This window comes from Pelodiscus sinensis, chromosome 30, assembly GCF_052426305.1.
Source record: "Pelodiscus sinensis isolate ZL-2025 chromosome 30, ASM5242630v1, whole genome shotgun sequence".
NCBI classification, from domain to species: domain Eukaryota; kingdom Metazoa; phylum Chordata; order Testudines; family Trionychidae; genus Pelodiscus; species Pelodiscus sinensis.
Genome location: NC_143081.1, coordinates 16,583,132 through 16,598,070, shown reverse-complemented (window position 1 = coordinate 16,598,070; position 14,939 = coordinate 16,583,132). Strand labels below are relative to the sequence as shown.

The 14,939-nt window shown below is 57.8% G+C and overlaps 2 protein-coding genes across 2 annotated transcripts; both read left to right on the top strand.

The window, feature by feature from the left end:
- The first annotated feature begins 246 nt into the window (after positions 1-246).
- On the top strand, positions 247-1,209 carry LOC102451811 (olfactory receptor 10A5-like). Its single transcript, XM_006116870.2, has one exon. The coding sequence runs from the start codon at positions 247-249 to the stop codon at positions 1,207-1,209; it is 963 nt and encodes a 320-aa protein (XP_006116932.2).
- A 6,367-nt stretch (positions 1,210-7,576) lies between these two features.
- On the top strand, positions 7,577-8,530 carry LOC102445927 (olfactory receptor 10A7-like). The gene has a single exon (XM_075918152.2). It carries the CDS (start codon positions 7,577-7,579, stop codon positions 8,528-8,530), a length of 954 nt encoding a protein of 317 aa, XP_075774267.2.
- The last annotated feature ends 6,409 nt before the right edge of the window (positions 8,531-14,939 follow it).

Genomic DNA, 14,939 nt, shown 5'->3' with positions numbered 1-14,939 from the left:
CCCCCCTTAGAGGAGGGGGTAACAATTGTATGAACAGCTCCCTTGGGGGGGGGGACACAAAGAACCACACGAGCATGAGGCGGGGAGTCGGTTTCTGGCCTGGGCGATATGACGGGATGCCTGCGGTAGCAGGGATTGTACTGGGCTGAGGAAATGACCCAGCAGTTCCCTTCCCCTGTGGCCTGTGTCCCTGGGAACCGCCCCATCACACCCGCATGCCAGATATTGCTCCTTTTCCTTCCACAGATGCGCATTGCCAACGACACAGCCCTGGGAAATCCCAGCAGGGTGACCCAGTTCATTTTCCTTGGCTTCTCCCAGGATCCCGCCACACGAGTCCTCTTTGGCGTGGGTTTATCCTTCACCTACACCCTCTCGCTGGCAGGGAACAGCGTCCTCCTTTTGCTCACGGCGCTGGACCCGGCCCTCCACACCCCCATGTACTTCTTCCTCTGCAACCTCTCCTTCCTGGAGGCCTGCTATACCACCGTCACCATCCCCAAGATGCTGGCCAGCGTCCTCGCCGAGGGGGGGACCATCTCCTTCCTTGCCTGCGCCGCCCAGATGCAGCTCGTCCTCTCTTTGGGGACGGCGGAGTGCTACCTGCTGGCCGCCATGGCCTACGACCGCTACCGGGCCATCTGCTCCCCGCTGCACTACCCCCTCCTCATGAACCCCAGGGCCTGCGCCACGATGGCCACTGCCTGCTGGCTCTGCGGCATCCTGCTGCCCATGGGCAAAGTCATCTGGATCTTCTCCATGCCCTACTGCGGGCCCAACGAGATCCACCACTTCTTCTGCGACATCCACCCCGTGCTCAGGCTGGCCTGCGCCGACACCTCTCGCAGCGAGGTCTTCATCGTCCTCATCAGCTTCCTCATCACCGTCGTCCCCTTCCTGACGGTGCTGGTCTCCTACGCCTGCATCATCTGCACCGTCCTGAAGAGCGCGACGGCCGAGGGGAGGCACAAAGCCTTCTCCACCTGCTCCTCCCACCTCACCGTGGTCGTCCTGTTCTACGGCTCCGCCTGCGCCATGTACCTGCGGCCCAAGGCCGGCCACGTGGCGGAGGTGGACCGGGTGATGGCCCTGCTCTACACCGTCGTCACCCCCACCTTAAACCCCCTGATCTACAGCCTGAGGAACCAGGAGGTGAAGGCAGCTCTGAGGAGACTCGGGGGGAGGAAAAGGTTTCGAGGAGCCATTTAGAACCTGAGGGCTGCCCAGGTCAAATGAGGACTCATAAAAATAAAGGGAAATTGCCAAAAAATTCCATTTTATTGTGTTTTCCCATCCCAGATTCTCTTCTCTCATGCGCAGCCAAACGCCCGTCCGTCCGTCCGTCTGTCTTTTCTTTCTTTGACTTTCACAATAAACTTTCAGAATAAAGTTTCTGATGCCAAAGTTGACACTCCATGGATTTGTCCACATGGGGATGCTCAAGAAAACTAACTGGATTAGAAGTGGATTCGTTAACCCGCATTCAGCCCTTCAGTGGGCTTTCCCCCAGAATTACAGCGGCTCTCCTCGGGTTCAGTTTCATTCTCTGTGGCAGCGGAGACGCTACCTTGAGCTCAGACCATGTTCATGTTGAAGGCGAGAGCCCGTCCATGGGTTTCATGCATTTTACCTGAGACTCTTTATCCACATTTAGGGTCACTCTGCACTGAGAAGCTACATCACTCGGGGACAGGGGTGAGAAATTCACACCCCTCGGCACCATGGTGAAGCCCCGGTGCAGACACCGTAAGCAGAGGGACGGGATCTTTCCTCCATGAGCTGCCACCTCATGTGTGGGAGAAGCCCTGCTGTTCCCACAGGGAGTGCTTGCCCTGCACATAAGCACAGCCACACTGGGGCTGTACGGGGTCCCTCTGCCCCACTGTGCATTGCTCAGCTAGAGCCATGGCTGGACAGAGCTCAGAGCCTGGCACCTCCAGGCCTGGTGGCTCAGAGCCTGGCACCTCCAGGCCTGGCGGCTCAGAGCCTGGCACCTCCGGGCCTGGCGGCTCAGAGCCTGGCACCTCCGGGCCTGGCGGCTCAGAGCCTGGCACCTCCGGGCCTGGCGGCTCAGAACCTGGCACCTCCGGGCCTGGCGGCTCAGAGCCTGGCACCTCCGGGCCTGGCGGCTCAGAGCCTGGCACCTCCGGGCCTGGCGGCTCAGAGCCTGGCACCTCCGGGCCTGGCGGCTCAGAGCCTGGCACCTCCAGGCCTGGCGGCTCAGAGCCTGGCACCTCCGGGCCTGGCGGCTCAGAGCCTGGCACCTCCGGGCCTGGCGGCTCAGAGCCTGGCACCTCCGGGCCTGGCGGCTCAGAGCCTGGCACCTCCGGGCCTGGCGGCTCAGAGCCTGGCACCTCCGGGCCTGGCGGCTCAGAGCCTGGCACCTCCGGGCCTGGCGGCTCAGAGCCTGGCACCTCCAGGCCTGGCAGCTCAGAGCCTGGCACCTCCAGGCCTGGCGGCTCAGAGCCTGGCACCTCCAGGCCTGGCAGCTCAGAGCCTGGCACCTCCGGGCCTGGCGGCTCAGAGCCTGGCACCTCCAGGCCTGGCGGCTCAGAGCCTGGCACCTCCGGGCCTGGCGGCTCAGAGCCTGGCACCTCCAGGCCTGGCAGCTCAGAGCCTGGCACCTCCGAGCCTGGCGGCTCAGAGCCTGGCACCTCCGGGCCTGGCGGCTCAGAGCCTGGCACCTCCAGGCCTGGCAGCTCAGAGCCTGGCACCTCCGAGCCTGGCGGCTCACAGCCTGGCACTGCTGGACATGCAGTGTGAGTTCTGAAAGTAACTCGTTTCTGGCCGGGTACATAATCCGTGAGCTCCGGCCCCTCTCCCGTTGGTAATTAGCACGGCCGATGCCCTGTCTCCGGCTGTACTTGGGGCCAGGCTGTCCAGGGCAGCGCACCGGAAGGGGACCTGTCGCGTGATCATCCCCTGCGGCCTGTTCCCAGTTTCTACAGCCAGGGAGGGGACGCCCACAGCCTCAGGCTGCATCTCTGACACCCCGTTGATGGGCCCAATTGCCATGACTTGGGCTTGGCCCTGTTCCTCTGAGTGAACCCCGGCTCCTGTGCTCTGAGGGGCCGATAGCATGGCCTTAGTCGCTGCAGGCCTGCACGATAGCCCCCTCCTCTCTCTGCGGCTCTGCTGACAAAGGACACTCTTGTTAATGGGCCCCACTGGGCCTGATTAAAACGTCTTGGCCACGATCTTCACACACAGCGTCCCGCAGGCCTGGAGGGGAGAGTTCAAACTCGGGGCCATTTGGCGCCGCTTCGCCGCAGTCCCCCAGGAACAGTCAGGGCGAATCCGGCCCGTTGCCTGGAGACCGGGGGCTCCTGGACGTCTCGGGAGCGCTGGAGGCCCCGGCGAAACAGACGGTGAATTACGGCAGCGAAATGAGTCTCTGCGGGTTTGGCCCAACGGGAGGAACGAGCCTCGCTGGGCCAGGTTTCCACCGCGCGTAAGCTGGCATCGCGCCCTGCACGTTGGCGGAGCTGCGCCGGTTGGCGCCAGCCGATGCTCCGGTCCGCTTGTGCAGAGCAGAGCGGATGCACGACCCCGTTGTCAGTGCATAACACAACACACCCCACTGGGCAGCCCGGGGCGGAAACAGGCAACCAGGAGACACCAAACAGTCCTTCCCCGGGTTTCCGTCCTTCGCCCAGCGGCGCTGTGTTTACTGCCCGCAGGCCCAGGGGGGAGATTTCCAAGGGACACTGAGCGGCTGAGTCCCGCATCCCGCCGGAGCTAACACCCTGGGATCGGAGTCACGTGACACAGCAGGGAAATATCAAGCCCCTGCCTCCTCCACACGCAGCCGGGCGGCTGTCTGTGCAGAGAGGGGATGTGCCGCAGCTGTAAGGCCCTGCTTGCTTTGCTGGAACTCGGGAGGGGTGGAGGGCTGCCGCAACAGGGAAAGCCCAGCGATTTGAGCACCTCGCTTTCACCTAGGGCCTCACATCTCGCCGGTGACGGGGAAGGACGCCCGGCCAGGATCTGGCGTTGAAGGGCACGAGGGCGATGGAGCTGGGGTGGGGGCGTGACTGGCGTTTGGGTTCACCGGCCTCTCCACATTTCAGCCTGGGTCCAGCTGAATCCACAATTCACAACAACGAAACATCAGAGAATTGGGGGGGGATCCATTGGGGGTTTGAATCAAAGCTGGTTTGCTCAATGCACACAGAACGTTGGGGCGTTTGTCCGGGGCTAAGCGCAGAGATTTGGGGGGGCTGAGATCTCCCCAGAGCTGGTTACATGCTCAGCTGGCGTGAGAGAGGCCAGGGTCTGTTTCCTCCCGTGCCGGAAATGGAATTTGGATTTGATGTCGGGTCTCCCCGGTTGCAGCAGAGCGCCCGTCGCCGCTGAGCCAGGGGACGAGCCGGACACGTCTCTCGCGATCTCGCCCTCTGCAGTTACTCCGGGTGTATCCCGTGGGCTGGATCACGGGTCTGGCTGGGCCATTTTCATGCGTCCCTCTAGCCCAGCGTCTGCTCACTGCCATCGGGAGACTCGCCCGCTGTGCGCCATGGGGCAGGTTCCTGCACTCCCCTTAGGCGAGCGCCCTGTGTCCAGGTCATGCTCCCTGGCATGTCGGGGACTGTCTGTAATTGCAGGCGGGAGGGAAACCGCAGCAGCAAAGAGCGACGGGCGCTGATTAGCCAACGTTTCTCCAGAAAGTGCCCGACAAAGACAAACCGTTGGAGAAGGAATCCCAGAGCAGGGAGCCGTGTCTGTCTGTAACTTTACAGACCACGAGTGGTCCTGGGGCACCTTAGACTCACCCAACTATAGAGACAGGGCCAGGGGCGTCCGTGGGCACAGCCCACTTCTCAGACGTGTTGGAGGGGAACGAACAGAGGCCTGAGTTTAGACTCACCGGGGCCTGCTGAGCCAACAACCAGCACCTCCAGGGGCGGGGGAACCCCGCACCCTCTGGGGCAATGGGGAGGACTCGAGCTGCCCCTAAAACCACAAGCTGTTGGGTGCAGAGAGGGACGTGCATCATTTTCGGTGCATTTCCTCTGCACGAGTGCTGCCTCCAAGAGACAGCAACGCCCAGAGGCTGGCAGGCTGGGGCAGGCTGCGTGGCTGGTGAGATCGCAGCGGAGGCAGGGGAAGAACAGCCCAGCTCCTCAGGAGAGAGAGGTGGGTCTCTGCCCCATTGAAGGGATGGCTCTGGAGCAGGTGCACTCATGGGCCAGCAAACGCAGGTGCCCTGAAGGAGACCTCGACTGGTGCATCCTACAGCTTCAATTCGCCCCCGAGCGCCAGGTTTCAAAGCTCTGCGGCTGCCACGTTTCCAAGAAGCCCCTTTTGTTCCCGGAGGTGCCCGGAGAGAGAGGGCGGGTGGGGGTGTGAGTGACGACAGACAGAGAAACTGGCATTTTCCACACTGGACGGAAGGGCTGATTTTAGCACACACTGTGTGAAACTCCACTCCAGCTAGGACACATTGACTTTCCCATGGGTCACCTGGTTGTGGGGCACTCATGTCAGGTGTGGAGAAAGTGAAGAAGGAAAAGTTATTTACTTGTTCCTATAACATAAGAACTAGGGGTCACCAAAGGGAACGAGTAGGTAGCAGATTTAGAACAAAGAAAAGGAAGTTTTTCTACACACAGCACACAGGCAACCTGTGGAACTCCTTGCCAGAGGAGTTTCTAAAGACCAGGACTTCAAGAGGGTTTCAAAAAGAGCTAGATCGATTCATGGAGGGTAGGTCCATCAATTAGCCAGGGTGAGTAGGGATGGGGTTCCTGGCCTCTGTGTGTCAGGGACTGGGAATGGGCGACAGGGGAGGGGTCACTGGATGGTTCCCTGTTCTCTTCGCTCCCTCTCGGGCACCTGGCACTGGCCTCTGTGAGCAGACAGGACATGGAGCTGGATGGGCCTTTGGTCTGACCCAGCCTGGCCGTCCCTATGAACTCCCGGCTGCACATGAGGCATGTGCATCTGGCCAGAGAAGGTGCGTGAGCTTTTGAATTTGTACGGATGTGACATTAGAAGAGAGAGAGAGGAGGCCTGCGTATGAGAGAAGTCACGTGTGATCTGCAGATGAGATATCGCCTGTTTTCTGGGCAGGAGCCCAGTGTGTAGGGGCCGGGTACTGTCACTTGAAATAGCCATGCGCAATCTAGCAGAGCTCCCGACAGGTCGGTATGGAAAGACCTGGTCCCATCGGTAAATGTCGATTTCTCCAAAAACAAACCAAGATGATATTTCCATCAACTGCAATAAAATCTCACAGCTTGGTCCCCATGACAAACGAGCTGCTTTGAGAACTCAGCAGAGCGGGACTGGAAGCCCTGTGTCTGGGTAACACTTTGACATGATGCTGACACTGTGTGTGTTAATGGGAAGGAAGCTTTGGCCCCTGTTGGTCCATATTTAGTGTCTGACAAGCACCCCCCATGATCTCCCACAATGGCGAACATTTGAAGAGATAAACATGACCAAGGTTGAAAAGCAGCACTGACGTTCTCCATCAAAGTTAGGTATGAAACTCTGGCCAACCCGTCTCTTCCAAAGCAGGGGTTTTCAGCGGGAAGTCAGCAGGCCCCTGTGGGCGTGGGAGGGGGGGGGGAGGAGGATACACAGATTATGTCTAAGGGGTCCGTGAAAGGTTGTTGTTACCACCCAACAGTGGTTTCCATGGGGATCCGCTCCCATCCAATCCACCCCCAGCCTGGACAACCTGGACGGGGAACGGTGCTCTCCAATAGGCAGATTTGCAGTGGACAGGAGACAGGTGCGAGACAAAAGCTGATGGAGATCGATTGCTTTCTGCCTAACGAGGCACTTGGAAGTTGGAGTGAAACAGGCTCAGGCTGGAAATGAGCCACGGATGGGACAGCCCCGGTGGATTTTCCATTGCTGGCCGTCTTTGAAATCAAGAGGAGAGGGTTTTGTAACCGCTCTGCAGCTATTTGAACAGGAATAATTTCTGGTACTTGATTGGTACTCTTTTCTTCTGCCTATATATTTATACCTGCCTCTGGAATTTGTACCACCTGCATCTGATGAAGTGGGTCTTTGCCCACGAAAGCTTATACTCCAATAAATCTGTTAGGCTATAAGGTGCCACAGGACTCCTCAGCACTTTTGCAGGATTAATTTCAGGGCAGGTCTCTGGCCTGTGACAGGCAGGAAGTCAGAACAGGTGAGCAGAACGGACATTTCTCCCCTTAGAAGCTCTGAAGGAGCAAGGCAGGGCTTGGTGGCTCGTACTGAAGGACTGGAGGAATCGGGCTTGTTGAGTTTGGAAAGGAGAAGTCTGAGAGGGGACATGAAGTGGTTTTCAGGTACCTAAAAGGGTGTCACAAGGAGGAGGGAGAAAACTTGTTCTCCTTGGCCTCTGAGGACAGGACAAGAAGCAATGGGCTTAAACTGCAGCAAGGGAGGTTCAGGTTGGACATTAGGAAAAACCTGTCAGGGATGGTCTGGACGGTGCTTGGTTCTGCCGTGAGGGCAGGAGACTGGACCTGACGGCCTCTCGTGGTCCCTGCCAGGTCTACGGCTCTAGGATGCTATACACTGATTGCTCCTTTCTCTTGTCTAGATACCTCCAGCCCATCTGCCAGCGGAGATGCCGGGTGGGAACCGCACCGTGGTGACACACTTCATCCTCCTGGGGTTCTCCAACCTCTCCGAGCTGCAGCTGCTGCTCTTTGTCCTGGTGCTGGTCTCCTACATCATCACGCTGGTGGGGAACACCCTCATCATGGTGCTCACCACACTGGACCGGTCCCTCCACACCCCCATGTACTTCTTCCTCCGGAGCCTGTCCTTCCTGGAGATCTGCTACACCACCGTCACCCTGCCCAAGCTGCTGGCTGGCCTTCTGGACAACAGGAGCATCTCCTTCACCGGCTGTGCCACCCAGCTGTATTTCTACCTGTTCTTCGCCACGGCGGAGTGCTACCTGCTGGCTGCCATGGCCTATGACCGCTACATGGCCATCTCCCACCCGCTGCACTACAGCGCCGTGATGGGCGACAGGGTCTGCCTGCTGCTGGTGGCTGGGTCCTACCTGGCCGGCGTGCCCGTCTCCTTCGGGCAGACCACGCTGATCTTCAGCCTGCCCTTCTGTGGGCCCAACGAGATCCAGCACTTCTTCTGCGACATCCCCCCGCTGCTGACGCTGGCCTGCGCCGACACCTCCCTGACCGAGGCGGAGGTCTTTGTGGTGGCCGTGCTGGTGGTCCTGGCTCCCTTCCTGCTGATCCTCGTGTCTTACGCCCACATCCTGGCCACCATCCTCAAGATGTCGTCCTCCGAGGGCCGGCGCAAGGCCTTCTCCACCTGCTCCTCGCACCTGCTGGTGGTGACACTCTTCTATGGCTCCTGCTGCTTCATCTATTTCCGGCCCAAGTCGAGTTACGGCGGGGACGGCGACAGAGTCTCGGCTCTGCTCTATGTGGTCCTCACGCCCACCCTGAACCCCGTTATCTACAGTCTTCGGAACCAGGAGGTGAAGCGGGCTGCGAGAAGAGCCCTGGGGAGAAGCGTCTCTAACCTCCAGGGCTGCTCGCGGCTCTGATGTTGCCTCGGTATCTTGCGCGGCAAAGAGCCGAGACCTGCTTGTGACTCCCGCAGAGTGAGTAAACGTGGGCCTACAGTAATGAGGCCCCCAAATCCAATTCAAAGGGAATCGGATCCGCCTAAAGCCAGTGGGAACGGAGCACCCAAATCCAGTTCACAAAGATTTGGGCAACTAACTTTCTTAGGCCCCTTGGAAAATGTGTTTGTTCTTTCTTGTGCATCGTGAAACGAACACGGAGGGTTTCCAGGCATGGAAGGGGAAATACAAACTTTTAAAATACTTTGGCAAATAAATTCTAACCCCGTTTAATCTACTTCGTTTGCCCAACTTTTCACAGCGACACAAGCTCAATTATGGGGCCAGTAGAGGGGTGTTCTGCTCTTCTTCATCTCCTTGGAGCACCTAGAACCTCCATTCACGGAGCAGCGCTCACACCGTGCGAGACTGTCATGATCATGAGAAATGGCCAGCAGCCTGGGCACTAAGGGCATGTCTACACTAGCCCCCTAATTCGAACTAGGGAGGCTAATGTAGGCATTCGAAGTTGCAAATGAAGCCTGAGATTTAAATATCCCGGGCTTCATTTGCATCTTCCCGGGCGCCACCATTTTAAAATCCCCTTAGTCCGAACTCCGTGCCCGCGGCTACACACGGCACAGAGCAGGTAGTTCAAATTAGGATCTCTAATTCGAACTACCGTTACTCCTCGTGGAACTGAGGGGGACAGACAGAATGTCTCCCTCCAAGAATAGACTCTTCACTATCTGTAAGTAGGGTATTGTTTGGGTCAATCTCTTTTCTTTTTATTAACCTGGTGTTGGTTAATTTTTGTGTCCTGGTTTGTACTTTAGGGCTGAGATTTCACAAGGGATCTCTCCCCTGATTTTTGTATCAATACTCGGGTGGTGGCAGCAGAGTTTTTAAACCCCAAATCTAGGTTGTTAAGGTTTTGAGGGGACGTTTTTACCAAAGCCTGTAGAGACCAGGTTTTCATAGAATCATAGAATCATAGAGCTGGAAGAGACCTCAAAAGGTCATCAAGTCCAGCCCCCTGCGCTAGGCAGGACCAATCCCAACTAAATCAACCCGGCCAGGGCTGTGTCAAGCCGAGACTTAAACACCTCTAGGGATGGAGACTCCACTACTTCCCTAGGGAACCCAGCCCAGCGCTTCACCACCCTCCTAGTGAAATAGTTTTTCCTAATATCCAACCTGGACCTCTCCCACCACAACTTGAGACCTTTGCTCCTTGTTCTGCATCTGTCACTACTGAGAACAGCCTCTCTCCAGCCTCTTTGGAACCTCCCTTCAGGAAGTTGCAGGCTGCTCTCAAATCCCCCCTCGCTCTTCTCTTCTGCAGACTGAACAGACCCAACTCCCTCAGCCTCTCCTCATACGTCATGTGCTCCAGCCCCCTAATCATTTTGGTTGCCTCTGCTGGATCCTCTCCAATGCATCCACATCCTTTGTGTAGTGGGGGGCCCAGAACTGGACACAATACTCCAATCCTCCAATACTTTTGTGGGCCCCCACTTCTGCATTTATCATGCCAGAGTGGGGAAGGAGCCGTGACACGGTGGCAGAGCAACGGGATCTTTTTGAGACGCTAAGAGTTTTAAAAGGACACAGGTTTTTCTTTGGAGTTGCAAGCTCTGCGGGCGGGGGGGGAGGTTTTCCTCTTTGTTTTTTTCTATCGTTTCCTGTGCTGCCTCTGGGAGGGGCAGACAGATGCTGAAGCTTAAGCCAGACAAAGACCATCCTACCCAAGCAGTTAATTTTGTTCTAGCTTTTGGGGCAACCGGAGGCGAGGCTAGTTAAGGCAGGATGCCCAGCTCTAGGACAGATTCATACCCCAAGGAGAGGAGTCAGAAGCAGGTCCCTGTGAGTCCAGGGGGGAGTAACCTTGAGAGGGCAGAAACAAGGAACAGCAGCCCTCCTCCCCCACCTCTGTCTTCTATGTGGGATTATGCCGTGAAGGCAGGCAGGCCTCTGAGAAAGAGATGGAGTTTCTGCTACACGTGGAGCGTGCACAACCAGAGGCCGAGCGTGCACAACCAGGGGCCGAGCGTGCACAACCAGGGGCCGAGCGTGCACAACCAGGGGCCGAGCGTGCACAACCAGAGGCCGAGCGTGCACAACCAGAGGCCGAGCGTGCACAACCAGGGGCCGAGCGTGCACAACCAGGGGCCGAGCATGCACAACCAGAGGCCGAGCGTGCACAACCAGAGGCCGAGCATGCACAACCAGGGGCCGAGCGTGCACAACCAGGGGCTGAGCGTGCACAACCAGAGGCCGAGGACTAGCTCGCCGAACAAGAACATCTGGCCAAGCTAGCAGCAATAGAAGCAGACACAAGGCGAATGGAAGCAGAAGCACAGGCCAAGGTAGCGGAAATGAAGGCAGAGACCTGGCAAACAGAAGTGGGAACACAGGAGAGGATGCTAAAGCCAAGGCCTCACCAACTGACCATCCTGCTCCCATGAATGTTCCAGTCCCTGTTCAATACCCCAGGAGACTGCAGACCCAGGGTCTGTCTACACTACCCTCCTAGTGCGAACTAGCGGGGTAATGGAGGCATCCGCACTTGCAAATGAAGCCCGGGATTTGAATTTCCCGGGCTTCATTTGCATAAATCGGGCGCCGCCATTTTTAAATCCCGGCTCGTTCGAACCCCGTGCAGCGCGGCTACACGCGGCACGGAGTAGCTAGTTCGGACTCGGCTTCCTACCGAACTAGCTGTACTCCTCGTGGAATGATCCGCTGGTTCTGTGTATCGTACTCTGCTGGACGTACCCTTTGTGTGTGGAGAACTAGACACATGGGCTGCGTCTAGACTGGCACAGATGCTTTTGCGCAAAAGACGTCGTTTGGAGAATTCGCCAAGCGCTTTTGTTTCTTTTGCTTTGTAACCTACTTTGCTCTGCCGACTTTCCCTTCTTACTACCTCAGTGCTACAGCTTCAGCTTCATAAAACCATGTTTATCTTCTATCAAACCCAGAGTACGAGATTGTTACCGGGGGGGGGGGCAACCAGTGTGCACATCCCCCTTTCATTGTTAAAGGGGGCTTCCCGAATTCTTTGGGGGTTGATCCCATCAGGAGGCTGGACCCGAACCAGTGCTCTCCATGGACCTGAGGTGGCTCAGTGTCTGTACTGCTTCTTGGTGGGGGCAGGGACCTCAGCTCGGGGCTGTAGCTGGGGGAGACCAGGGAGCTGGCCCAGCAGGACAGGGCGGTGAGGAGCTTCTCAGGGGTCCTGCTTGCTTGTCCACCTCGATGAGGGACAGCAAAGCAGTCCTGGCTTGGAGTGCCCTGAGTGCCCACACTCGAGACCCCACAGCACTCGGCCACATGGAGCCAGAGCTGCCCCTGGGCACGCCGTGCATCTCGTGGGGTCGTTGCCATCAGCCCGGCTGCACTTGCTGCAGGCTGCCATCTGGCGATCCATCGGGGGGCTGTCAGGATCCAGGAGGCCCTGGGGGAGAGCGTCCACCCCGAGGAGCCTTCAGAGCCTCCCTGGTCCTCTCCACTGGGGTCTCGTGCTCCATTCCTCCCTCACGTCCTCCCACTGACCCCTCCCTAGCCCCCCTTCCTGATGTCAAATAAAAGACACGTGTTCAAAAATAGAAATTGACTTTATTGAACAAAACTGGGGGGGATGGACCTCTGGGGAGACTGGGGAAAGGAGGTGGGACAGGGGAAGAGAGAGGGTTGGAGAGGGGAGGGGGAAACCTGGGAGGAGGGAGCTGGAAGGGGGAAGAAAGGGGAAGAAGGGGGAGGGGAAGCTCAGGGCCCAGGGTTGGGGGGTCTCACTGGACCAACCTGACTTTCATGCAAACCTGCTCCTGGGTTCGCATGTGGCCTTTGGTGGCCAGGCTGGCAGCTATCCTGCCATAGACGGGCGTGTTCCTCCGTCTAGTGTGGAGATCATGGACGTTGGGGGCATCCCCCCCAAACCTGAATAAGGCCCATGATCTCCACCCTGGACCAGAAAGGCGCCCGCCTTCTCCAGCCCCTGTCAGGCTCCTGGGAGCTGGCAGACTGCTCCTGGGGAGAGGTGGAGGGCTGGCTGCCAGTGGCTTGCTGGCTCATGTTTTGGGGTCCCTGGGTCAGGGGCCCTGGTGGCCACTGCTGGCTCTGGGCTGGCAGGCTTGGAGCTGGCACAGGCCCTGTGGCCAGGGTCTACCCCTTGAATGTCTCCGGGGCTGGGGGAGAGGAGAGGAAGTTTTCCTGGCTGTGCCCAGAGTGAGCACCAGGGCTCCCTGAGAAGGGCTGGAGGCCGCCTACACAGCGCTGCATTCCAAATAGCTATTTCCAATTTGGCGTTACCCCTCGTACAATGAGGTTTACCTACTTCGATAAGGGCTCCGCTAGTTTGAATTTATTCCAGAGAGCGGTTTGGCTGTGCAGACGCGATTCCAGTGAATTCGAACTAACGGCTGTTTCAAATTAACTTTGTAGTGTAGACAGACCTAGGGGTGTAAATCTTCTGTGCTGCCTGTAGCTAACAGGGAAAGGGGTGAGTGCACTTCTGGGAACTTGTCTGTGGCTCATCTGTCCTACGGGGAGCAAGGTAAAAGTTTCTCTAAGTTTTGCCGGAGGGAGATAGCTGTGTCTGGGCAGGGAGAGCCCAGCAATCAGGGACAGTCTGGTGTGGCTGGCCAGAGTGAAGGTTTAGCGGAGGGAAAAGATCAAATTCTGGAGGGTGAGGAGTTGGCTGGTGAGGTTTGTAAAACCGAATCTGCACACGCTGAAGGTGCTTTATTGGGGGGAGCTCAGTGTGAGCAGCCTCTGCGTGTGGAGCCCGGGGGTACGTCGAGACTCCACCCCTCTGTCGACAGAGAGATGTAGATTAGGCACGTCGAAATTACTAATGAAGCGGGGATTTAAATATCCCGTGCTTCATTAGCATAAACATGGCCACCGCTTTTTTCAAAACGGAGCTTTTTCGAAAAAACCCAACAGTCTAGACACGGCTCTGACAAAAATAAACCCTTTGTCGACAGATGCCTCAAAAAAGGTTACAGGGTCTGTCCGCCTGGGATGGCCGAGGACAGGGCCGTGGGCCCAGACTTAGTTCTGGAGACAGCTGAAGCCCCAAAAGGGGAGGCCCCTCGGGTTGTGTCTGCTGGGGACAGTGGCGCTGTGACTGGGGTGGTCCTGTCAGGAACTCGGGGATCACACCCGTCTGGTGCTGGGAGGGAGGAGAGTGACTCCGCGTGATCAGGGTACCACCCTGGCCCGGACACCCGGGAGCAGCAGGGAGCGGTCAGCGTGCACCTACAGACAGTATGGACGCGGGTAGCAGGCTAGAGAGCTGCCGGGGAGGGAGATGTCTCTGACCTCCCCCCGGATGAATCTGTTTTCCTGGAGCGGGGTCGTGTGGGGAGACCTGCCTGTTCAGAAGGCTGAGAGGACTCGGGAGGAGTTGGGGGTGGCTCAGAAGGGCGATGCTGCAGTAGGGCCGGGGGAAGGTGAGTTTTGCTCACAGAAGGTCCTAGGGAAGAGGATCCTCATGGGGATGTTGGCCAGCAGGCTGCTGTGCCTGAAGGGGGTGAAGGAGACTTGGGCTGGGAAAGATGCAGTGTGGACAAGGGTGAGGAAGCTGCAGAGGGACTGGAGGTTGTTTCAGGCAGAGTGGAAGCGGCCAGGGAGATGAAACAGCCCGCTGGGGACGAAATGACCAGCTTGCTGGGGAGTGTGGCTGAAACATGGAGGGTACCAGGTTGGTTCTGTGAAAGGACCAGGAATCTGAAAGTCGACCAGGCCAGTTCACCTAGGCCCTGTCTCTGTGAGGCAGTGGCCCACTTGGACAACTAGATTACAAGCAGCAAGGTGCCAGGTTAGTGTCCGAAACAAAAGCCAGGACGATGCAGCACTTGAAAGACTCATAAGATGGTTTATTGGGTGATGAGCTTTCGTGGGCCAGACCCACTTCCTCAGATCAAATAGTGGAAGGAAATTGGCACGGCCATATGTACCAAAGGGATACAATCCATATACACCAAAGTGAACGCATATAAAATAGACAAATCAGATTTTAGAACTGGTTTGCGCCAGCCGATGCTCCGGTCCGGTTGTGCAGAGCAGAGCGGATGCACGACCCCGTTGTCACTGCGTAACACAACACACCCCACTGGGCAGCCCGGAAACGGGCAACCAGGAGACACCAAACAGCCCTTCCCCGGGTTTCCGTCCTTCGCCCAGCGGCGCTGTGTTTACTGCCCGCAGGCCCAGGGGGGAGATTTCCAAGGGACACTGAGCGGCTGAGTCCCGCATCCCGCCGGAGCTAACACCCTGGGGTTGGAGTCACGTGACACAGCAGGGAAATATCAAGTCCCTGCCTCCTCCACACGCAGCCGGGCGGCTGTCTGTGCAGAGAGGGGATGTGCCGCAGCTGTAAGGC